The following is a 22,086-nucleotide window of genomic DNA, read 5'->3' on the forward strand; positions in this document are numbered from 1 at the left end:
CTGCTGACCTCGTGATCTGCCTGCCTCGGCCTTCCAAAGTGATGGAATTATAGGCGTGAGCCACTGCGCCCGGCCTTCTTTCTCAGATTTTAACAGAGGAAGAAAACACCAACTTTGCTGCTGAGACACAGGCTTGAGAATAAAATGAGCTTCACCTAAGTTCCTTCTGGGTCCCGGTAGTCGGTCTGAGTGAGGAGAGCTGGATTCAGCAGCCTTGGAAAGGCCCTGCTCCAGGCTGGCCCCACACTGTCGCCCCGTTGGGGCCTGGAGGGCCAGGGCTGCAAATCCAGCACCTGCTGTTTCTGGGGCCAGAAGATCTCCCGCGGGCAAAAGCCACCCCCTCCTGTGTGTGTGAAGGGTAAGCAGGAAATCCCCCTCGTCAGGACGCAGTTCCAGGCTCTCCCCGGCCCTCCTTGGTGGCTCTGCCCCGGGAGAAAGTGACCCGGCCGGTGGGGCTGCAATGGCCTTGGTCTGGTGCTGCCTGGAGAGCCGGCCTCCCCTCAGCTCCCCGAGTCTTGTGGACAACTGTCCCTTTACATCCATCACTGGCAGCTGCTGCCAGCTGAGAGCGGGAAGCTGGCTGGTCCTCCGGCAACGTGATGGGGACACCCGGGGACATCCTTACTTCCTGTGAGACTGGCTGCCTGGAGAGAAAAGCCAGAGCAAGACGCCAGCGTTGTGCGGTCTCCGCACAGAATCCCCTCTGTCCCACTCAGTCCCTCTTTCAGCCGGCTTAGAAGTGAGGGAACATTCCCTCCCCCAGGTCGCCTGTTCTGTGGCCGGGGCTCGACTGGCAGGCCAGTTTTTCCTCACAGGAAGCAGGCCCTTTGGTGCGGGTCGCTCAGCCAGCTTTGCTGGCAACAGCTCACAGTTTTGTTGAGCCCACAGGACACACAACGCCCATGGCTAGCTGAGCCGTCCACACCGCGACCATGCTATGCTGCTAGATGTGGGGCCAGGCCAGCCGCCAGCTGCTGGTGTCACTGTCGCTATGAACTGGGGATCCCTGCCCCAGTGGCACCTTCCTCCTGGCTGAGCCGCCCCTGGATTTGCCGCATTTCCTCTGCACCTGGCCTGGGCTACGGCTGGCTCGGCTGGGGTTTGGGGCGTGTTTCCCAGTGGGAGGCGGGAGGGGTCCCAACCTGGCTCCCCAGCCATGGCCATTACCCCCACTTCCGACCCAGCATGTCCCCAGCTGACCAGAGCGCCCAGGGCCCGGCCAGGAAGGTAGTGGGGTGGGGCGGGCTGGGGGCGGCCACAGAAATGCGCATATCCTGAGCGGGACCCCTTTCATCCTGCCTGACCTTCTTTTGTTCTGTCCTTTTGTTTCCCCTGAGTTTTGGTAAAGCCCTCTACAAAGGTTCAGCTCAGCTGGGGCGTGGAGGTGGAGGGGCTATCAACTGGCAGAGGCTGGAAGGCGACAGAGAAAGACAAAGTTGTCCTTACAGTGAGCCTCAGGTGAGAGGGTGAGAGGGAGGCCCCAGGGAGAGAGTGGGGGCCCTTGGGCCCATCCCATTTGCAGGCCCTCTGACAGCCCCTCCATCCAGCCTGCGAGCAGACACCCGCTTCTGTTTGACCTGGGGGTGGCCTGAGAGGCTGGGCCAGGCAGGGACACAGCGGCTGGACCAGGGGCTGGACCACCTTCCACCAGGGCAGGTCTGAGTTTCAGGGCTAACCCCAGGGCAGTAGGGCCAGCTCAGGGCCAAATCTATAAGCTCCACAGAGGGTAGGGGGGAAGGGGCTTCTCTCTCAGTGACCTGCCTGGAGGTCTCCCTCCTCAGCTTGAGTTTGAGTCACTGAGGCCAAAGGGAATTTAATAGGAAGGAAGATTCATGCAGAACCTGTCCCTGGAGGAAAGGAAGCCGCCCGCTGGGGCCTGTTTGTGTTTGGAAGGGAAGCAGGCCTTCTCCCCTTCTGGCCTGGCCTGGCACACACAGGAGCACGGGGCCAAATGCAGCACCAAAATGCCCCTCCCTCCGGGTGGGCGGGTAGCCATCTTCCCATGCCAGCGGGGCCCAGGCTGACTTACTCGGCAGGCCCCTTGTGGAGGACGCTGTGGAGCCGGGGCGGCTGGCCTGCTGGGGGCCACACGAAGAGAACGGAGGGGCCAGAACTGACGCCTTTGCCTTGGGTAGGTTCCAGTCCAGCATCTCTGGAGTGCCGGGGGCCCGGGGCTTGCAGGTGAAGGCTGATGCACATTCCCTAGAACAAAACGTGCAACCTGGAGTCCCAGCTACCACAGTGTTAGAAACTACAGGAGGGGCCGGATGTGATGGCTCCCGCCTGTAATCCCAGCACTCTGGGAGGCCAAGGCGGATGAATCACCTGAGGTCAGGAGTTCGAGACCAGCGTGGCCAACATGGTGAAACCCCATCACTACTAAAAATACAAAAATTAGCTGGGCGTGGTGGTGGGTGCTTGTAATTCCAGCTCCTCAGGAGGCTGAGGCAGGAGAACCCCTTGAACCTGGGAGGAGGTTGCGGTGAGCCAAGACTGCACCATTGCACTCCAGTCTGGGCGACAAGAGTGAAATTCTGTCTCAAAAAAAAAAAAAAAAAAAAAAAAAAAAAGAAAAGAAAAAAAGAAACTGGCCGGGCACAGTGGCTCACGCCTGTAATCTAACACTTTGGGAGGCTGAGGCAGGTGGATCACCTGAGGTCAGGAGTTGGAGACCAGCCTGACCAATATGGTGAGACCCCCCATCTCTACTAAAAATACAAAAATCACCCAGGCGTGGTGGCAGACGCCTGTAGTCCCAGCTAGTCAGGAGGCTGAGACAGGAGAATTGCTTGAACCTGGGAGGCAGAGGTTGCAGTGAGCCAAGATCACACCACTGCACTCCAGCCTGGGTGACAGAGCGAAACTCCGTCTCTAAATAAATAAATAAATAAATAAATAAATAAACAAACAAACAAATACATAAAAAAGAAACCACAGGCAGAAGGAGACAATGGGCATAGGGTGGGGAAATGCAGGCACCAATGGGAAAGAATCCCTGCGCCATGGAGCTTTGCGTCCGGCCCCACTGCTCTCCATGAGGTGACTGCACGGATGTTCCCTGATACCTTGGGAGCCTCAGTTTCCCTGCCTGTAAAATGTCTAAGGAACAGCTGTGAAAATTCAGTGAGGTCATATCCTGGGCCCAGTTGTTAGGACCCCTTAGATGGAGGTATGGTTCTGGGGAGTAGGATTTGGGAGGAGACTGTGGGATTCTTTGGTTTGATTTGTTTCTATATGCCTTTTTTTACATTGACAATATACCACTTTAATAATGAGAAAAATAGGTCAGGCGCAGTGGCTCACGCCTGTAAGCCCAGCACTTTGGGAGGCCAAGGCGGGCAGATCATGAGGTCAGAAGATCGAGACCAGCCTGGCCAGCATGGTGAAACCCGTCTCTACTAAAAATACAAAAAATTAGCCAAGCATGGTGGTGCGCACCTGTAATCCCAGCTACTCAGGAGGCTGAGGCAGGAGAATCACTTGAACCCGGGAGGTGGAGGTTGCAGTGAGCCAAGATTGTGCCACTGCACTACAGTCTGGGCGATAGAGTGAGACTCTGCCTCAAAAAAAAAAAAAAAAAAAATATATATACACACACACACACACACACACACACACAAAATAATTTAAAAAATAATACTTACATCTGAAAAGTCTCCAAATCCAAATTGGAAAACAGTGGTATACAAACTGCTCATACTTTTTAGGTAAGAAGTCTTCAAACTAGGTTCAAAAGTATAGTAGGGATTTAGCCCTATTATTATTATTTTTTAATTGTAACATAGCTGGGTGTGGTGGCTCATGCCTGTAATCCCGGCACTTTGGGAGGCCAAGACAGGTAGATCGCTTGAGCTCAGGGGTTCGAGATTAGACTGGGCAACATGGCCAAATCCCATCTCTACAAAAAAAAAAAAACAAAATTAGCTGGGCATGGTGGCACGTGCCTGTAGTACCAGCTACTTGGGAGGCTGAGGCAGGAAGATGACTTGTGCCTGGGAGGTCAAGGCTGCAGTGAGCCTTGTTCACACCACGGCCCTCCAACCTGGGCAACAAAGTGTGACCCTGTCTCAAAAATTAAAATTTTTATATCACTCATAACACTACTCCCCTAAATATTTTCCACATTCTACCTTTTGCCTATGTGACATTGTTGCTTACTTGTAGGTACAGTAACAGGCTCCTGTTACCACTCTGCTTTTATGAGTCTCACCCCACCCTCTCCACACGTCCACGCAGACTGTCATTAGCATTTACAAGAGTTGGGTATTATTTCTTCTGATGTATATACTCGGATTTAATGAATGGATGCTCTGCTTTTCTTTCGTTCATTGATAGAGCTCATGGTGCTGAGAATTCTGCTAGGGGCTGGGGATCAGCGATCAGGATGCATCTCCTGATGGGATGAGTTCACAGATACACGGGGCTATCTGACCTGGGAACTGGGTTGTTAAATCATTACATGAAAGCTTTGCTGATGTGTTTACACATACAAAGGAGCTTTGTACATGGTCTAGTGAGGTGACTTCTTTCTTTTTTAAACTGATACATAATTGTACATATTTATGGGGTACAGTGTGATATTTTGATGCAGGTATAATGTGTGTAACCATCAAATGTGGTGTTTTAATATTATTTGGTTCAAATTTTTATGTTTTACTATTCATATTTTGACATTTTGTGTCATTATTATAATAGTTAATTTATTTTATCCTTTTTTTTTTGAAATGGAGTTTTGCTTTTGTTGCCCAGGCTAGAGTGCAATGGTGCGATCTCGGCTCACTGTAACCTCTGCCTCCTGGGTTCAAGTTCTCATGACTCAGCCTCCCGAGTAGCTGGGATTACAGGCATGCACTAGCACGCCCGGCTAATTTTTGTATTTTTAGAAGAGACGGGGTTTCACAATGTTGGCCAGGCTGGTCTCAAACTCCTGACCTCAGGTGATCCACCCACCTCTGCTTCCCAAAGTGCTGGGATTACAGGTATGAGCCACCGCGCCCGGCCAGTTCACTTATTTTAAATTGTAGTAAAATATCCACAATATTTACCATCTTTAGCATTTTTAAGTGTAGCCCTGCCATATTTTAAGAAGGAACAACAGAAAACCTAGTAAAAATGACTCACATGAATAGCGGTACTATTCCTGGCAGTGGTAAGGGCAGGGGTTAGTGCTGGGTTAGCCCCAGGACCATCACATGGTCTTGGGGGCAGGGCAGCCAGCACCAGCTAGCCTGGGAGGCAGCCCTCAAAGGCAGCCAGGGCCCCCCAGGGTTGGAGGAGCTGGCTGTGCAAGTCCAGGAGGGATAACTGGCTTCCATATGGCGCCTTAAAGCCAATGGGCAGCAAGGTCAAGTTGCAAGGTCAGGGTCAGCTGAGGTGAGTCCAAAGAAGCCCAGGGAGAGAAAGCCTGGGCAGCAGGGCCCAGGACTACGTGACCTCCCACCCCAAGGATAACCGGAAGAGGACACCATCTTTTTGGAGAGCAATTTGGCACTGGGTATCAAAGTCCTTATGTGATGGTCATTAGAAGTAATTTTTTAAAATTTGTTTTGCTTTGTTTTGTTTTGAGACGTAGTCTCGTTCTGTTACCCAGGCTGGAGTGCAGTGGCGTGATCTTGGCTCACTGCAACCTCCACCTCCCTGGTTCAAGCGATTCTCCTGCCTCAGCCTCCCGAGTAGCTGGGACTACAGGCACCTGCCACCACACCCGGCTAATTTTTGTATTTTTAGTAGAAAACCCTGGCCAGGGTTTTCACCACGCTGGCCAGGATGGTCTTGATCTCCTGACCTCATGATCCACCCACCTCGGCCTCCCAAAAGTGCTGGGATTACAGGCACGAGCCACCGCGGCTGGCCCAATTTTTAAAATTTTATTATTTTTTTAGAGGTAGGGTTTCGCTAATGTTGCCCAGGCTGGCCTCACACTCCTGGCCTCAAGAGATCCTTCCACCTTGGCCTCCCACAGTGCCAGGATTACAGGCATGAGCCACCATGCCTGGCCCATAATGGTTATTTTTATGGGCCAGGCATGGTGGCCCAATTTGGCTGGGCCATGGTGCCCAGATATTCAGTCAAATATTATTCTAGATGTTTCTGTGAAGTTCTGTTTTGGACAAGATGAACGTTTGAATCAGTGGGCTCTGAGTGAGGCAGATCACCCTCCATAACATGAGTGCCCCATCCAGTCAGCTGAAGGCCATAACAGAAAAAGACTGGCATTCCCTGAGCAAGAAGGGGTTCTGCCAGCTGGTGGCCTTTGGACCTGAACTGCAACTCTCCCCTGACTCTCCAGCCTGCTGGCCTACCCCATCAGATTTTGCACTTGCCAAGCCTCTCCAATCACATGAGTCAATTCCCTAAAATCAGCTTCTCTGCTTCCCTGGAGAGTCCTAACTAATATACCTTAAGCCTGCCCCCCTCTCCCTAGGACATGGCTGTGAGTGGTGGGAATGAGCCTCCTCAGACTGGGGCTCCCGCTGGCTGGCCCCTCCCACTGGCACTGGAGAAAATAGCCCTCGTGGCCAGGCGCGGTGGCTCACGCCTATAATTCCAGCACTTTGGGAAGCCGAGGCGGGTGGATCACCTGAGGTCAGGAGTTCGAGACGAGCCTGGCCAACATAGTGAAACCCTGTCTCTACTAAAAATACAAAAATTAGCTGCGGGTGGTGGCGCATGCCTGTAATCCCAGCTACTCGGGAGGCTGAGGCAGGAGAATCATTTGAACCCAGGTGGTGGAGGTTGCAGTGAGCTGAGATCACACCATTGCACTCCTGGCCAACAGGGCGAGACTTTCAAAAAAAAAAGAAAGTGGCCCTCAGCAGAGCATCAGGGAGCTGCCCCTTGGCCTGGCAGAGCCCACCCCGTGAGGCAGTCTGACCACCTTGGGGGCTGCTGCAGGCGGTGCCTGTGTGGACCTAGGAGGCTAGGCCCCTGCATTGGACGCTCTAGCCGCTCTGGGAAGGATGCAGTGGGAGGTGGGGTGGACGGCTGTTGGTAAGCGTCAGCTGAGCCCCTGGTGGCCTCAGGGCCCGCCATCCCCCCAGCATGGTGAGCTCAGCAGCCTGGAGGCAGCCAGGGGCCAGGGCCAGGAAATGGTGCTGGTCTGGCCCGAGATGAGGCCAGATTAGGGCAGACCAGAGAAACCATGTGGAAAGGAAGTCCAGGACGGCAGTCACCTATGACATATGGAAAGTCATGTGCCGCAGAAACGCACGGGACTGGGTCCTGGCAAAAACGTAAAGGGTGATATACAGGAAAGTTGGGAGGTGCTCTGCAAGGTAGCTGATTGTTTATTAGAGCAGCCTGGCCCTTATGGGATCTCAGCTTATCAACAGGAACATTGTGTTGAGAGGGAAGAGCCATAACATGCCTCGGGAGATGCCGAGTCTTTCCCTGTGTTTGGAATGCTGCTGAGTCATAATCCGGCTGCTGAGCATCACCCAGCAGAGGATCCTGTGTCCCTTCTGTTTGCATTAAGGCCAAACCAAAGCATTCAGGGCCCCTAGGCGACTCTGCCCAGAGGGTTCGTAACCGGCTCTCAGTTATTGCTGCGGACATTTCATCTGGGTGATGAGAAAACCCAGAAAGGGGCAGAGGTGGGGAAATGGGCCAGAACAGAGTACACCAGATAAAGGCAGACAGGAACCAGCTGCGCACATAGCTCCTGTGCCGTGGGCACACATTGGGCAACACGTCTCAAGCTCCTCGGCCTCCTGAGGCTTCATGTGTCGTTTTTCTTTTTTTTCTGAGACATAGTCTCGCTCTGTCACCCAGGCTGGAGTGCAGTGGCACGATCTTGGCTCACTGCAACCTCCGCCTCCTGGGTTCAAGCGATTCTCCTGCCTTAGCCTCCAAAGTAGCTGGGATTACAGGCATGCACCACCATGCCTGGCTAATTTTTGTATTTTTAGTAGGGACAGGGTTTCCCATGTTGGTCAGGCTAGTCTCAAACTCCTGGACCTCAGGGGATCCGCCTGCCTTGGCCTCCCAAAGTGCTGGGATTACAGGCGTGAGCATGTGTTGTTTCTTTAGCTGGATGCATGAATGTGTCATTGGGAGCTGCTGTCCATCCTCAGGGACAAACATGAGGGGAAAGGCATACATGTAGACATATGTACAATCTCTTCTCATTTTAAAAATGTCATAGCACTTGCGAAATAATCACTTCTCATCTGTGGCAGGACAGGATCTTTGACATTTGCTTCTGATCGTGTCCTGGGCCTGGGTGCGAGGAGCTCCTCAGACAAAGCCCCCTCCCTCACCTGTCCTCAGGCCACGTGGAGGTGAACTTCCAGGCACAAGCACCCGGCACCCGGCTGGGGCTGCTCTTCTGGAGTGGCAGGGCCATGCTGAGAAGGACCGACAGGCGACAGTCAAGGCAGCCCTGCCATCACCTTCCTGCACATTCCGGGGCGCAAGTCAGCCTCTGTGGACTGACATACTTCGTGGGGAGCACTTGGGCTCTTCGCAGGATATATGCATTTCTTTCTTAATTTAAATACATCTTTAAAGCCTGATCAACACTAGTTTTCTCCTGCTACTTAATCTAAGGAGTCTAAGAAGCTGACCAAGGAAAAGGAAAATTTCACCACGGGGGTTGGGGGAAGGCAGTACGATTGTAGGGTCTGGGCTTTTTTTTTTTTTTTTTGAGACGGAGTCTCACTCTGTCATCCAGGCTGGAGTGCAGTGGCGCAATCTCAGCTCACTGCAACTTCGGCTTCCCAGTTCAAGCGATTCTCCTGCCTCAGCCTCCCGAGTAGCTGGGACTACAAGCACGCGCCACCACGCCCAGCTAATTTTTGTATTTTTAGTAGAGACAGGGTTTCACCATGTTGGCCAGGATGATCTTTATCTCTTGACCTCGTGGTCCACCCACCTCGGCCTCCCAAAGTGCTGGGATTACAGGTATGAGCCACCACGCCTGGCAGGTCTGGACTTTTATTCCCCAGCCTCCGAGAAAGCAATTTTACAGCAAGACAGTTGCTGGAATTCACTGGAGCAGAGCTTGAGTGGCCATTAGCCTTAAAACACCTGAAAGCTGAGCTAAGTAACCAGTGCTATCATTCAGTCTACCACTGACCCAGGGCCCCACTGTCCCAGGGGCTTCCTGCCCATCTACCAATTCCTCTTCTGGGTGTGAGACCTCACCTGAAAGAGCAAGAGAGCAGAGCTCAGGGAAGTTGAGGGGACAAACGTTCCCCACCAAAGCCATATAGAGAACCACTCTTTCTCCCTTTCTCCCACTTGTTCATCAACAGGTACTCTGACCACCTAGGCCAGGCACAGGAGCACAGCGCAGACGCCCTGCACTCCTGGCACACTCCCTGCAGCCATGCATTTCCTGCACTCCTGGCACACTCCCTGCAGCCCTGCATTTCCTGCACTCCTGGCACACTCCCTGCAGCCATGCACTCCTGGCACACTCCCTGCAGCCCTGCATTTCCTGCACTCCTGGCACACTCCCTGCAGCCATGCACTCCTGGCACACTCCCTGCAGCCCTGCATTTCCTGCACTCCTGGCACACTCCCTGCAGCCATGCACTCCTGGCACACTCCCTGCAGCCCTGCATTTCCTGCACTCCTGGCACACTCCCTGCAGCCATGCACTCCTGGCACACTCCCTGCAGCCATGCACTCCTGGCACACTCCCTGCAGCCATGCATTTCCTGCACTCCTGGCACACTCCCTGCAGCCCTGCATTTCCTGCACTCCTGGCACACTCCCTGCAGCCATGCACTCCTGACACACTCCCTGCAGCCCTGCATTTCCTGCACTCCTGGCACACTCCCTGCAGCCATGCACTCCTGGCACACTCCCTGCAGCCATGCACTCCTGGCACACTCCCTGCAGCCATGCATTTCCTGCACTCCTGGCACACTCCCTGCAGCCATGCACTCCTGGCACACTGCCTGCAGCCCTGCATTTCCTGCACTCCTGGCACACTCCCTGCAGCCCTGCATTTCCTGCACTCCTGGCACACTCCCTGCAGCCATGCACTCCTGGCACACTCCCTGCAGCCATGCACTCCTGGCACACTCCCTGCAGCCATGCATTTCCTGCACTCCTGGCACACTCCCTGCAGCCCTGCATTTCCTGCACTCCTGGCACACTCCCTGCAGCCATGCACTCCTGGCACACTCCCTGCAGCCATGCATTTCCTGCACTCCTGGCACACTCCCTGCAGCCATGCACTCCTGGCACACTCCCTGCAGCCATGCATTTCCTGCACTCCTGGCACACTCCCTGCAGCCATGCACTCCTGGCACACTCCCTGCAGCCATGCATTTCCTGCACTCCTGGCACACTCCCTGCAGCCATGCACTTCCTGAATACCTTGCACACTGTGCACACTCCTGCATGCCCTACATTCCCCGTACACCCAGCAGGCCCTGCACACTCTCTATGCCTGGACACCGTGCTTGTCTCTGAGGCAGTGAGAGGCAGCCACATGACAACACAGTGGGGTCTCCCCACAGTCTCACGGAGGGACTCTGGCTCCTGTGAGCCTGGCAGAAGGGCGTGACCCGCACTTTGGGGTCAGGCAGGAGGAAGGGATGCTTAGCTGAGACCTGAATTGGGGCTGAAGTCAGCCTGACAAGAGATGGCCTCTTATCATTTAGAATATTATGGCATTCTAGATGAGGTATACCACATACATATGAGGTATATATATATATATCTCATCTAGAATGCCGTAATATTCCAGATGATGTTGCCAGTGAGGGAGGAAGGGGGAGATGGAACAACTTGTACTTCTCCCTCTTTCAATCCTATTCTTCCTCACACTGAACCCCCAGGCTTAAAATGTGAGTTGGCTTTAGTGACTGACACCAAGGGGAGGGCACTTCTAGGCTGGACCCTGAGGGGTCTTTGTGCCCAACAGAATCTCGGGGGGCCAGTGAGGCAACCCTGCTTGATGTAATGAGGTCTCTCGGGGTCGGCTGCCTACCTACTGTGAAAACAGTTATTTCTGGGGAGAGAGGGCTGTCCCAGTGGAGAGCCTCAGAAATGAACTCAGCATTTGCAGGAAGTAAAAAGAAGCAGCCTACACCGGAAGGGCACGTTTGGCCTGGCTGAACCGCAGGGGAGGATCCAGTCTGGACTAGCGGCATGAGAGAGCTTTGGCCCACCCCTCAGTGGTCTCTCATTTTGAGTCCCCAATTCAGGGGGATGCTGAGAGCCTGAGAACCCCTGGTCTGGCAGATGAGCTCCTCTTCAGCCACAGAGAGAGGGGAGGCCCAGGTAGGGGAGGTGGGTCCCTGGGTCCCCAGGCAGGTTGGCAGTGGGACTGGAGGAGTCCAGGGGCTTGGCGCCTCCCCCAGTAATGCGGCCACCTTTGACACCTCTGCTTCTTGGCCAGCACTGTCCCCACCCTTCCCTAGCCCAGGTCCTAAAGTCCTTCCCATCCTTCCCACAGTTCCAATTTCGGCTTCTAGCCCATCCCCACCCAAGGAAGCTCAGCACACTCGTCTGCACCCCCTTTCTCCTGCATCCTCCTCCTGTCTGCCACTCCCCATTGATTTCTCCTCCTGCCTCTTTCTCTCTCTCTGATTTTCCCCACCAGTGGGTGCAGGTTCTGCTCGGTCTTCCTGCCTGTCCTCTCCCGGGGCCCCCAGAACTAAGCTGAGCCTGCTCCAGCCCCGTATTTCACCCCAGGAGGTTGGCTTCCTTCATGGCCAGGAGGAAGTGGTGAGAGGCAGCTGGCGTGCCTGGTGGTCAGGGACAGGCAGCGTCTGAGACCCAGGCCAGGCCCCTCTCCCTGAACAGGTTTCTCCAGATCCAAAAGAAAGAGCTGGCGAGATTGGAAAGGTCCTTTCTAGACCCTAAAGAAGGCCTAATAACCCACAGGGCCAGTCTGTGCTCACGTGGTACAGTGGAAGAGAGAACACCGTTAATAACCCACAGGGCCAGTCTGTGCTCACGTGGTACAGTGGAAGAGAGAACACCATTCTGTTTTTCTTCTGCTTGGGGGTCCAGTTTCTTCTTCTTTTTTTTCATTTATTCATTTATTTATTTATTTATTTATTTGAGACAGGGTCTCACTATGTTGCCCAGGCTAGTTTCCAATTCCTGGGCTCAAGCAATCCTCCTGCTGCCTTGGCCTCCCAAAGTGCTGGGATTACAGGCGTGCGCCACCATGCCCCGGCCTGGAGGCCCAGTTTCTGTTTCAGGCAGTGACCTCTGAGCCAAACCATTTACTCACCTCCTTCTCCATCTTTCTGCCCTCCAGCCCACCTCCTCCAAATGCAAAAAGCTAAGACAGGACACTGTCCTTAAGTCACCCCATCACACAGCCCCGGACATGTCCGTCTGGCAGTTCTGAAAACTGGTCCTGTGGGCATGCTTCTGAGTGCCGTGTCCTTCCCGTCTGCCTGACAGCTCTCAGGCAGCACAGCCCTCCGAGGGTGGCCAGGAGTGGTAGCTGCACTTCACCGGGAATCTTGACGCTGCTGCTTGGCTTCCCCTGTCACATGGTGGGCCTCAGAGGAGCCTTCCAAGTCTCCTGGGTGCTCTGCATCCGGCGTGGGGCACCCACTCCCAGAGCACTGAGAGTAAGGTTCGAGGTCTAGTGACATCCCCCTTACCTGGTGGTCTCTCCACTGCCTGGGTCCTGGGGCGCCTCCCTTGGCTGGCGGAAGGTCCCCGTGGGGGCCGGATGAGGCTCCTCCTGGCGTGCTCTTGGGAGCCACTCTCCTGGCTTGGCGTCGATGGCTGCTGGGGAGGAGGAGAGGAAGTTCAGTCCACATCTGCTGTGGAGCCCCTCTAAGGATGCCCTCTCCTGGGCTGGGCTGGAAAGCCAAGAAAAGCACACACCCCAGGCCAGGCCCTGCGGGCTCCCTGGCGCCTGTGGCTTGGGATACTTGTTTACTCGTGCAGCCGGGAACTTGCCAGGCAGCGGGGGATGGCAGGCACACTGCTGGCGGCAACAGGCACGGCCCAGGGAGGTGCAGATCACCCTGGCCGCTCAGCCTTCCTGGCACCCCTCAGCCTCTGGAAAGCCCGCAGAACAATGAATTGTCTCCCTGGGCCATGGCTACGCACCTCCAGATGAAACGTGGAGGCACATTTGCTTATCTGAAACTCAAATGTAACTGGGTGGCATGTAGTTTTATCTGCTAAAACCAACAACCTGAGAGGTAGGGTGCTCCTCACTGAGCAGCCCAAGGCTCCTTAATGCTGAACCCCTAAGTACACCCGGGGTGGCCAGGAAGTGCCCTCACTCCCAATGACTGGTGCCGTAGCTAATGCCCACCCGGAACCAGGCCACCTGGAATACACAGGAGCCCTTCACGGGGAAGCAGATGGAGAATCCTAGAGAGCATCATAGCATATGGAGGGCTCCCCAATGGCCTGGGGACAGATGTTGCTGCATCTCAGATGCCACGTACCCCTTTTCCCACCCCACCTCTCCTCTTCTCCTACAGCTGAGGGGGGCCATGTCACTGCTGCAGTGACTGTGACAGAGACTGCATCCGCAACTCCCTTAGGCCAAGCTCCTCTCAGCTCTTTCATTTTAGAAGCAGCTCTGCGGCTTTGCAATGTGATCTATTTAATCTTAAATATAAAGGGATCTTCCCTGCAGGTTTCCCTGTAGCAAGGGGCTTTGACTTCCAGATAATTCTCTTTTGACCCAAACGAGAACCTGTTTCTGATACCAGAACCCAGCGGGTGGCACTGGGCGGTCTCCACCTGTATCTGGGTCTAGAAATAGAGCTTCAGGACAGGTGGCACCTGCTCCATGTGCTTAGAATAAGGCCAGGAGACAAAGCATAGGTGTACAAGAGAATACTTGAGTGAAGTCACACTGAACTGCTGGGCTACACGCAGGGGAACCCCATTACAACGCGTGGAGTCACAAAGCTGTGCCCACGTCAGGCAAGTCCTCTAGGACCAGGATCAGGAGCTTCCCAGGGCTTGTGAGGGTAGGGGACGGGGTGGTCATAAAAAGGAGGAACTGAGCTGGAGTGTCCTGAGACCGTGAGGTGGTCTTGGTTCAACTGTCCCATTCTCCTCTCCTACTTCCTCCAGCACAGGACACACTGCGGACTTTCAGAGGTCCCACCGAGACCAGCCGAGCATGGTGGCTCACGCCTGTAATCTCAGCACTTTGGGAGGCCAAGGCAGGCAGCTTGAGGTCAGGAGTTTGAGACCAGCCTGGCCAACATGGTGAAACCCTGTCTCTACTAAAAATACAAAAATTAGCCGGGTATGGTAACACATGCCTGTAATCCCAGCTATTCAGGAGGGTGAGGCAGAGGAATCACCTGAACCTGGGAGGCAGAGTTTGCAGTGAGCCAAGATCGCACCACTGCACTCCAGCCTGGGCGAGAGAGCGAGACTCCATCTCAAAAAAAACAAAACAAAACAAAACAAAACAAGAGACTCCCTAACTAAGAGAGCCAGGAGCCAGGAGATGGGGCAGCCATGGGTGTGCACGGGGGGCTTCCTGGGACAGTAGTATCTCTTGCCTGCTGGTCCATTTCAGACAGGGCTGGGCATTTTAACTCCCAGGGCTATGAAGTCCCAAGGCATGTGATTTTGATATTGAAGATAGTCCTGGTTGGTGGGGAAATGAGAATAGCTTTCCTCAGGCCAATGTTTTGCAAAATGCTAAGCCATATTATTGGCCTTTTCCCTTGGGAACTATTTCCTCCTGGCATTTGGGGCTGAGTCTTTTGCCTAGAATGTTCTTTCTGGCCCTGCGTTCAACCGATCAAGCAGTCTGAGGGTCCAACAGGTTCCCCCTCATGAGTTTTCCCTGCAGTGCTGACTGAACGCAAAGCACAAAGGCTCTTCCTCAAGAAACTCAACGTGAAGGTGGGGGTTTCCACGGGGTCTCTGGGTGGGGCGTTAGTTCCCAGCACAGGCCAGACTCGGCAGCGAGCTGTGTGCAAGGAGACCTGTGGGGAGTACTGCCTGGGGCCAGGATGGGCCTGGGGCAAGGTGAGCGAGAGAAGAGAAGTGGAGGGGGCCCCATGCCTGTAATCCCAGCACTTCGGGAGGCTGAGGTGGGAGGATCGCTTGAGCCCAGGGGTTCAAGACTAGCCTGGGCAGCACAGAGACACCTCTCTCTACAATCAATCAATCAATCTATCTATCAATCAATTGAAGTGGAGGGGAGGGATGGAGAAGCAGGACTGCCTGGAGGAAGTCAGAGCAAGCTCCTGAGCAGGGAAGGAATGAAACAGAAGGCAGCGTGGCTCAGGGGTGCCCACGCCCAGCCCAGCACTGCCCGCTCTCTGCTCTCCCTGATGCTCATCCCCCTCCACATCACTCATTCCCTGGCTTAACGGGCTTAATCGCAGTCCCCTTATCTGCAGAGCCCAGACGGAGCACAGAAGCAGAGGCCTGTTTGCCATCTATCCCTTAGGCGGAGGCAGGTGACAGGATAGGGAGAGGGGCAGGGAGGCCAACCGGGGAGACGCAGCAGGCCGTGGGCAGGCCTGTCTGAAAGAAAGTAACTCAGAATGGGAGTCTACTCCAGGCATGGCAAAGGCTTACTCATGACCTAGAGGAAACTTCACCTGGGGCTTGGTTTTTCCAAAGGAAGAACTTTTTGTCAAGTAAAAGGATTTTAAAGGAGACTAAGAGGGTCAGGCATGATGGCTCATGCCTGTAATCCCAGTGCTTTGGGAGGCTCAGGCGGGAGGATTACTTGAGACTAGGAGTTCAAGACTAGCCCAGGCAACAGAAAAACTCCATCTTTACAAAAAATTTAAAGAAAACAAAACTTTGCTTGGCATGGTGGTGCATCTGTAGTGCCAGCTACTCAGGAGGCTGAAGTGGGAGGATCGCTTAGGCACAGGAATGTGAGGCTGCAATGAGCTATGTATGATTGGCCACTGCACGCCAGCCTGGGGGACAGAGTGAGACCTTGTCTCAAAATAAAATAAAATAAAGTAAAATAAAATAAAATAAAGTAAAATAAAATAAAATAGAAGGAGGACTAGGGGTGTTGGCCTGAGGCTCAGAGCGGGCCTGGCAGGACCAGGGAGGGTAGCGACTATTCCTGGTCTCTGGCAGGTGGAGAAGAGCAGGGCGGGGGGTCAGTGTCCTGGGTCCCAGCCAGGCTGAGCCAATAGGAGCAGGCCTGAAGGAGGGACACTCAGAACACAGTCTCAGCATTTGGGGCAGGTTAATGGGGGCATCGACAGCAGGATTTGGGAAGAGCACTGCTCTGGCTCCAGCTGGTCCAACTGGGGGCGCTGGTGGGCAGCTGCTGCCTTCCTAGGAAGCAGCACTGGCAATCACCCATGACCACCAAGGCTGAGTCTCCTGGTGGGTGCCCACCCTGTCCATGCAAGGACCCGGAATGTGCCTGGGCCCAGACTTTGTCAGGGCTCAAGTAAACTGCTCTTGAAAAGAACAATAACGTGAACACTGCAGCAGCCGCTCCTTGGCCTTTTCCATCCATGCCAACCTCAAGTGCCTCCGCTCTGCAGGTAACAGCATGGCAGCTTCCCAAAGGCACGTCCAATCAGTGCAAAAATAAAGGGCCTCTTAGTGGTCATTTTGGTAAAGCAAGGATGTTACTGCTACGTTACCCTGAATGTACTGTGGAGCCTTTTAGGAAGTCCAGGCCTAAGAATTTGAAATCAGTTTTAACTCAATGGCATTCAGTCAAACTGGCAAAACTTGTTAGACGCCCCCTAAGACCTCCACCCTGACAGCAGAAATCTCTGGAGAAATTACTAAGCTGCTCACCTTTAGAGAGCACACGAATATTGACAGCTCTAGTAAAGCACGGGCAAAATAACTGATGATCAATGCTGGCAAAACCTCTGAAACTGCTCACCACCAAGAGACCCAGGGTCCCACATAACCCAGCCACTGCTGACTCGTCACTGGCTACCGCTCTGCACCTGGGTCTGGAAGCGTCTGAATCCAATTGTGAGCAGATGCAAGTTCTCAGATGTTTCTCAGACAGGAATCCAACCCGTTCCTCTGTTGTTTTTCCTACTCAAATGGAAATTAGAGTCTTATCTGAACTGCTCATAATCCTTTTAATTTCCTTTCAAAAATTAAAAAAAAATACTTTGTACATTTCTGATTCAAAGCATATATATTTTTTCTGGCATCTAAAAAATACTTTTATCTCCCATCAGCCTCTGGTTAACTCAGCTGGAAGTTTCAAACGCGTTTGGATCCCAGAGTTGTTTGTGCTTTTAGTTGCACATTTCTGCCTCGGTCCAGCCTTCCAGCAGGCGGCTGGCCTCCTCTGCACGAGAATCTGAGCTACCAGAACCAGGGATTCTGAGCTACATCAGCCTGGGATTTCTCCTCTGAAGTTTCATATTAAAGCCGGCTTTCACCAGTCAGAAATCTTGCCCCAGGAGCTCCCAGACAGGACAGCAGGCAGTGCTCCGAGAAGGGGACGCAGAGGACCAGCCCAGCGTCGGTCTGGCTGTGGGCTGGGAATCCCATGAGCCTCTGTGACACAGGGCTGTGGCTGAGACCAGAGGGCTTCCCGGGAGCAGGTGTGTGTCTGCCACTCCTGCTGCTGTTTCGCGTGGGTTCTAGACATCACAGTTCCAGAACTGACCCGACGTGCTGCCCGTGTTCTTACATGAAGAGGAGATGCGGGACTCCGGGGTGCTGGGCTTGCCCTCCCTGTAGACAGCCTCGTGAGGGTTTGGCAGGGCCTGCGGGTGGCTGTTTGTGGGGTGTTGGGCTGTCTGGGGAGGTGTGTGATGGTCTTCCAGCCTGGAGAAAAACATGAAAAACGGTATTAAGTACAGCCAGCCAGGAGATTCGGGCCGCCGAATGCTGTGCAGCATCACAAATACAGGAGGGGGTGGTGCCTCAAAGTCCTGTTAAACCATCATTGGCATATCAGACCTTTTAAAGGGTCTTGGCAGGAGCCAGGAGGCTGACCCTGTGAGGCAGTAGCCTCCTCTTGCTCCTGTTAGCCCCCTTCTGTATTCACAGTGATACATGGCGTGTTGTATTCCTAACACACAATTATGTCTTACCACTCTGGGTGACATGGGGCCATGACATTTCAAGCAAACAACGTAAGGCACCGATCTCCTGGTTTTCTCCAAGGATTAAGCATATGAATGAAGGGATGAATCCAACCAGAGAAGACATAACAAGTCATGTCAGCCGTGGCAAGTGTTGGCCAAGAACAAGACTGAAGAATTTTCTTCTTTTTTTTTTTTTTCTTAGAGACAGGGTTTCACTCTGTTGCCTAGGCTGGGGTGCCATGGTGCAACCACAGCTCACTGCACCCTTGACCTCCCAGGCTCAAGTGATCCTCCCATCTCAGCCTCTGGAGTAGCTGGGACTACAGATGGGCGCCTCCACACTCAACTGATTTTTTAATTTTTTGCAGAGACAAGGTCTCTCTATGTTGCCAGGACTGGTCTCGAACTCCTGGGCTCAAGCAATTCTCTCACCGTGGCCTCTCAAAGTGCTGGGATTGCAGGCGTGAGTCACTGTGACTGGCCTAGAACTTACTTTCTTATAACACTACCTAAAGGATGTGTGCAGAACAGCTCCTTTGCAGTGTCTAATGTTGGCACCCAAGCTGGGGGAGACACCCTCGCCCAGCAGGCAAGCGCTGAGAGCTTCATGCACCAGATCCAGCCAGATGCGAGGGCCAGCTGGCTGGGACAGCCTCATTGGGTCAGCCTTGACCACAGATCCCCGAGGAAGGCCCTCTAGTTATCTATAAGGCAATGGAGCACTCGCTCCCCCTTCAACAAGGAGATATGGGCCACCTACGCCAACAAGGGCTCAGTGGGGGGCACACAACAAGCTCGTGCCTGCCTAGGGCTGGGCCCTGCAAATGGCTGTTCTTGAATGTCAATTTCATATGTCTGGCTGGGCGTGGTGGCTCACGCCTGTAATCCCAGCACTTTGGGAGGCCGAAGAGGGCAGATCACTTGAGGTCAGGAGTTCGAGACCAGCTTGGCCAACATGGTGAAACTCCATCTCTACTAAAAATACAACAATTAGCCAGACGTGGTGGCGTATGCCTGTAGTCCCACCTACTCAAGAGGCTGAGGCAGGAGAATCACTTGAGCCAGGAAGGTGGAGGTTGCTGTGGGCCAACATTGTGCCATTGTACTCCAGCCTGGGCAACAGAGTGAGACTCTGTCTCAAAAAAAAAAAAAAAAAGAAAGAAAGAAAGAAAAAAAACTTCACGTGGCTCAACCCAACACCAAAGATAAGGAGACATGTAACCACCCTGAGGTGGGCAGGAAGGTCTTCCCAAGGTGGGCGATCGGTCTTTTTTTTTTAAATAGAGACAAGGTCTCACTGTGTTGCCATGGCTAGTTTTGAACTGAGCTCAAGTAATCCTCCCACCTTGGCCTCCCAAAGTCCTAGGATTACAGGCGTGAGCCACCACACTCCTAGCCAACTCGGTTTTGTACTCTTGAGTTGGGGTTTGCCAGGTGCCAGAAGAGGGAAGGTTTTCCAGCAGAAGTAACACCATGAGCAAGGTGAAGAGGGGAAAAATATCTATACATCTATATATGGTGTGTGTGTGTGTATACATATATATATATTTGTGCTGCATTGTTACAGAAAGATGTAAAAAATCAGAAAATATGGATGCCCCCTACCTCCCTTTCCTGAAAAGACCTGTGCGACAGTAGCGTGGAAGGGGCAGGGTATCCTGGGGGGCTCTGATGCTTGTGGCAGGGGTGTCAATTGAGAAGCACCCTGTAAGGCCAGAATTTAAACTTGACCCCCAAGTAATGGAGAACCAAAGGAATGACGTTCCCTGCTAGAAAGATCATTCCGTCCACAGTTGTGGAAGGTGGACGGTGGCAGGGAGCACTGTTAGGAGGACCTCCCCGAGCCGTGAAGGCCGGTGGCGGGCAGGACGGGGTGGGAGGAGCGTGCAAACCTGCTGGACTCTGGCTTGGCTGTTTGCGGGCACTCATGCCATGCCCTGAAGCAGGGGACTCAGATGGCAGCTGTGTTGGTCTAGGAAATGCTGAATTGGGGGTGCTGTAGGCACATATCTGGGCTGAGTGTGGGTGTCATCAGTGAGTAGTAGAAACTAGGGAACAGACAGGATGGAGTGAGGGCCTTCGATGGGGCCTCTGGAGAGGAAGGGGGTAAGAGGCCGAGGCCAGCACATGGGGACTGGGGTGGAATGACTCCCAGGAGGGGTCACCAGCCGGCAACTGAAAGAGCGGGGACAATGTGCCCTGAGTGTCCTTGGGGTTGGAAACTGGAAGGTCATCTGTGGTCTTGGCAGAAATACCCTCTGGAAGTCATCGCCTGGCCACAGAGGGCTGAGTGGAGAGGAAGATGGGGCAGGGACACAGCCAGAGAGGGTCTGAGAGGAAGGGAGGCAGAGCCCCAGGGCCTGTCGAGAGGCCCGAGGAAGGCAGCAGGAGGGGAGGATGAAGACAGAGCAAAGGATGTATTCAGGGATTGCACAGAGATTGGGGAGACAGAAGGATCTGGAACCCACGCAGGGGGCAGGGTTGGGTGGGAAGAAAATGGCCAGGGAGGTGCAGCTGATGCTAGGCTGAGGTGGGGTAGGAGGGTCCCCATTGCACAGGGCAAATATGTTTATCTGCAACCTTTTTTTTCCTCGATTATAAAGCCAGTAAGTGTTTATCATGAAAAATTAGGTAAATATAGAGAATATATACATGACCTGCCCTCCCAATATCTAAGCACAACCACTTAACATTTGATTTTTAAAAAAATTTTAAAAATATGCAAATACACACTTAAAAATACTAGCTTGGGTTCATTCTAAATGGCTAGCATGCTATATTCACACCATTCTATAATTTGCTTTTTCACTTAGCTATATATTGTGAGGCTCTTCCCATGTCATTCAATATTTTTCTAAAACATCATCTTCAGTACTCTTTTGTGTGAATATATCATAATTTACATAACCAGCCTCCTATTTTGGGAATGTAATTTCTTTCTTTTTTTTTTTGAGATGGAGTCTCACTCTGTTGCCTAGGCTGGAGTACAGTGGCGTGATCTTGGCTCACTGCAATCTCAGCCTCCCTGGTTCAAGCGATTCTCCTGCCTCAGCCTTCCAAGCAGCTGGGATTACAGGCACCCACCACCACACCCGGCTAATTTTTGTATTTTATTTATTTATTTATTTATTTTGGAGGTGGAGTCTCGCTCTGTTGCCCAGGCTGGAATGCAGTAGCACGATCTTGACTCACTGCAAGCTCTGCCTCCTGGGTTCACACCATTCTCCTGCCTCAGCCTCCCTAGTAGCTGGGACTACAGGCGCCCGCCACAACGCCCAGCTAATTTTTTGTATTTTTAGTAGAGACAGGGTTTCACCGTGTTAGCCAGGATGGTCTCGTTTTCCTGACCTTGTGATCTGCCCGTCTCGGCCTCCCAAAGTGCTGGGATTACAGGCGCGAGCCATCGTGCCCGGCCAAATTTTTGTATTTTTAGTAGAGACGGGGATTCACCATCTTGGCCAGGCTGGTCTGGAACTCCTGACCTCGTGATCCACCCACCTCGACCTCCCAAACTGCTGGGATTACAGGTGTGAGCCATCACGCCCGGCCTGGGAATGTAATATCTAATTTTATGAATAATATTGCAACAAATAACCTTGTGTGTGCTTATATATCGATATCTATTTGTATCTATCTATCTACCTATCTATCTACCTATCTATCTATCTATCTATCTATCTATCTATCTATCTATCTATCCTGTGAACATCTGATTACTTCTCAGTATAAAATCCTAGCAGCCTGGGCGACAAGAGCCAGACTCTTGTCTCCAAAAAAAAAAAAAAAAAAAAAAAAAAAAAAGTCGTAGCAGTGGAATTACTGATTCCAAAAGTACTAGTGGCCGGGCTGGGCATAGTGGCTCACACCCGTAATCCCAGCACTATGGAAGGCGGAGGTAGGAGGATTGCTTGAGCTCAGGAGTTCAAGACTAGGCAACATAGTGAGACTCTGTCTCTACAAAAAATTAAAAATTCAGCCAGATGTGGTGGCGCATGCCTGTGGTCCCAGTTACCTGGGAGGCTGAGGTGGGAGGATGGTTTGAGCCCAGGAGGTCAAGGCTGCAGTGAGCTGTGATTGTGCCACTATACTCCAGCTGGGGTGACAGAGCCAGATGCTGTCTCAA

General features: G+C 53.0%; 1 protein-coding gene across 6 annotated transcripts in view; it reads right to left on the reverse strand.

The window, feature by feature from the left end:
• Positions 1-401: 401 nt before the first annotated feature.
• The window catches only part of ARMC9 (armadillo repeat containing 9), a 180,370-nt gene continuing 158,685 nt past the window's right edge, over positions 402-22,086 (reverse strand). For 2 of the 6 annotated variants that reach the window (XM_050751098.1, XM_050751097.1), the window contains 2 exons: positions 17,564-17,700; positions 15,923-16,953 (listed from right to left, as the gene is read on the reverse strand). In XM_050751098.1, coding sequence (XP_050607055.1) covers positions 16,917-16,953; positions 17,564-17,700 — 174 coding nt within the window. In that variant the 3' untranslated portion in view covers positions 15,923-16,916. Of the gene's footprint in view, positions 645-1,712; positions 2,203-12,581; positions 12,712-15,922; positions 17,701-22,086 lie in introns of those variants that run through there. The other 4 variants (XM_050751095.1, XM_050751093.1, XM_050751096.1 and 1 more) reach the window with 4 other exon arrangements.

The sequence above is a fragment of the Macaca thibetana genome, chromosome 12, assembly GCF_024542745.1.
Source record: "Macaca thibetana thibetana isolate TM-01 chromosome 12, ASM2454274v1, whole genome shotgun sequence".
Classification (NCBI taxonomy): domain Eukaryota; kingdom Metazoa; phylum Chordata; class Mammalia; order Primates; family Cercopithecidae; genus Macaca; species Macaca thibetana.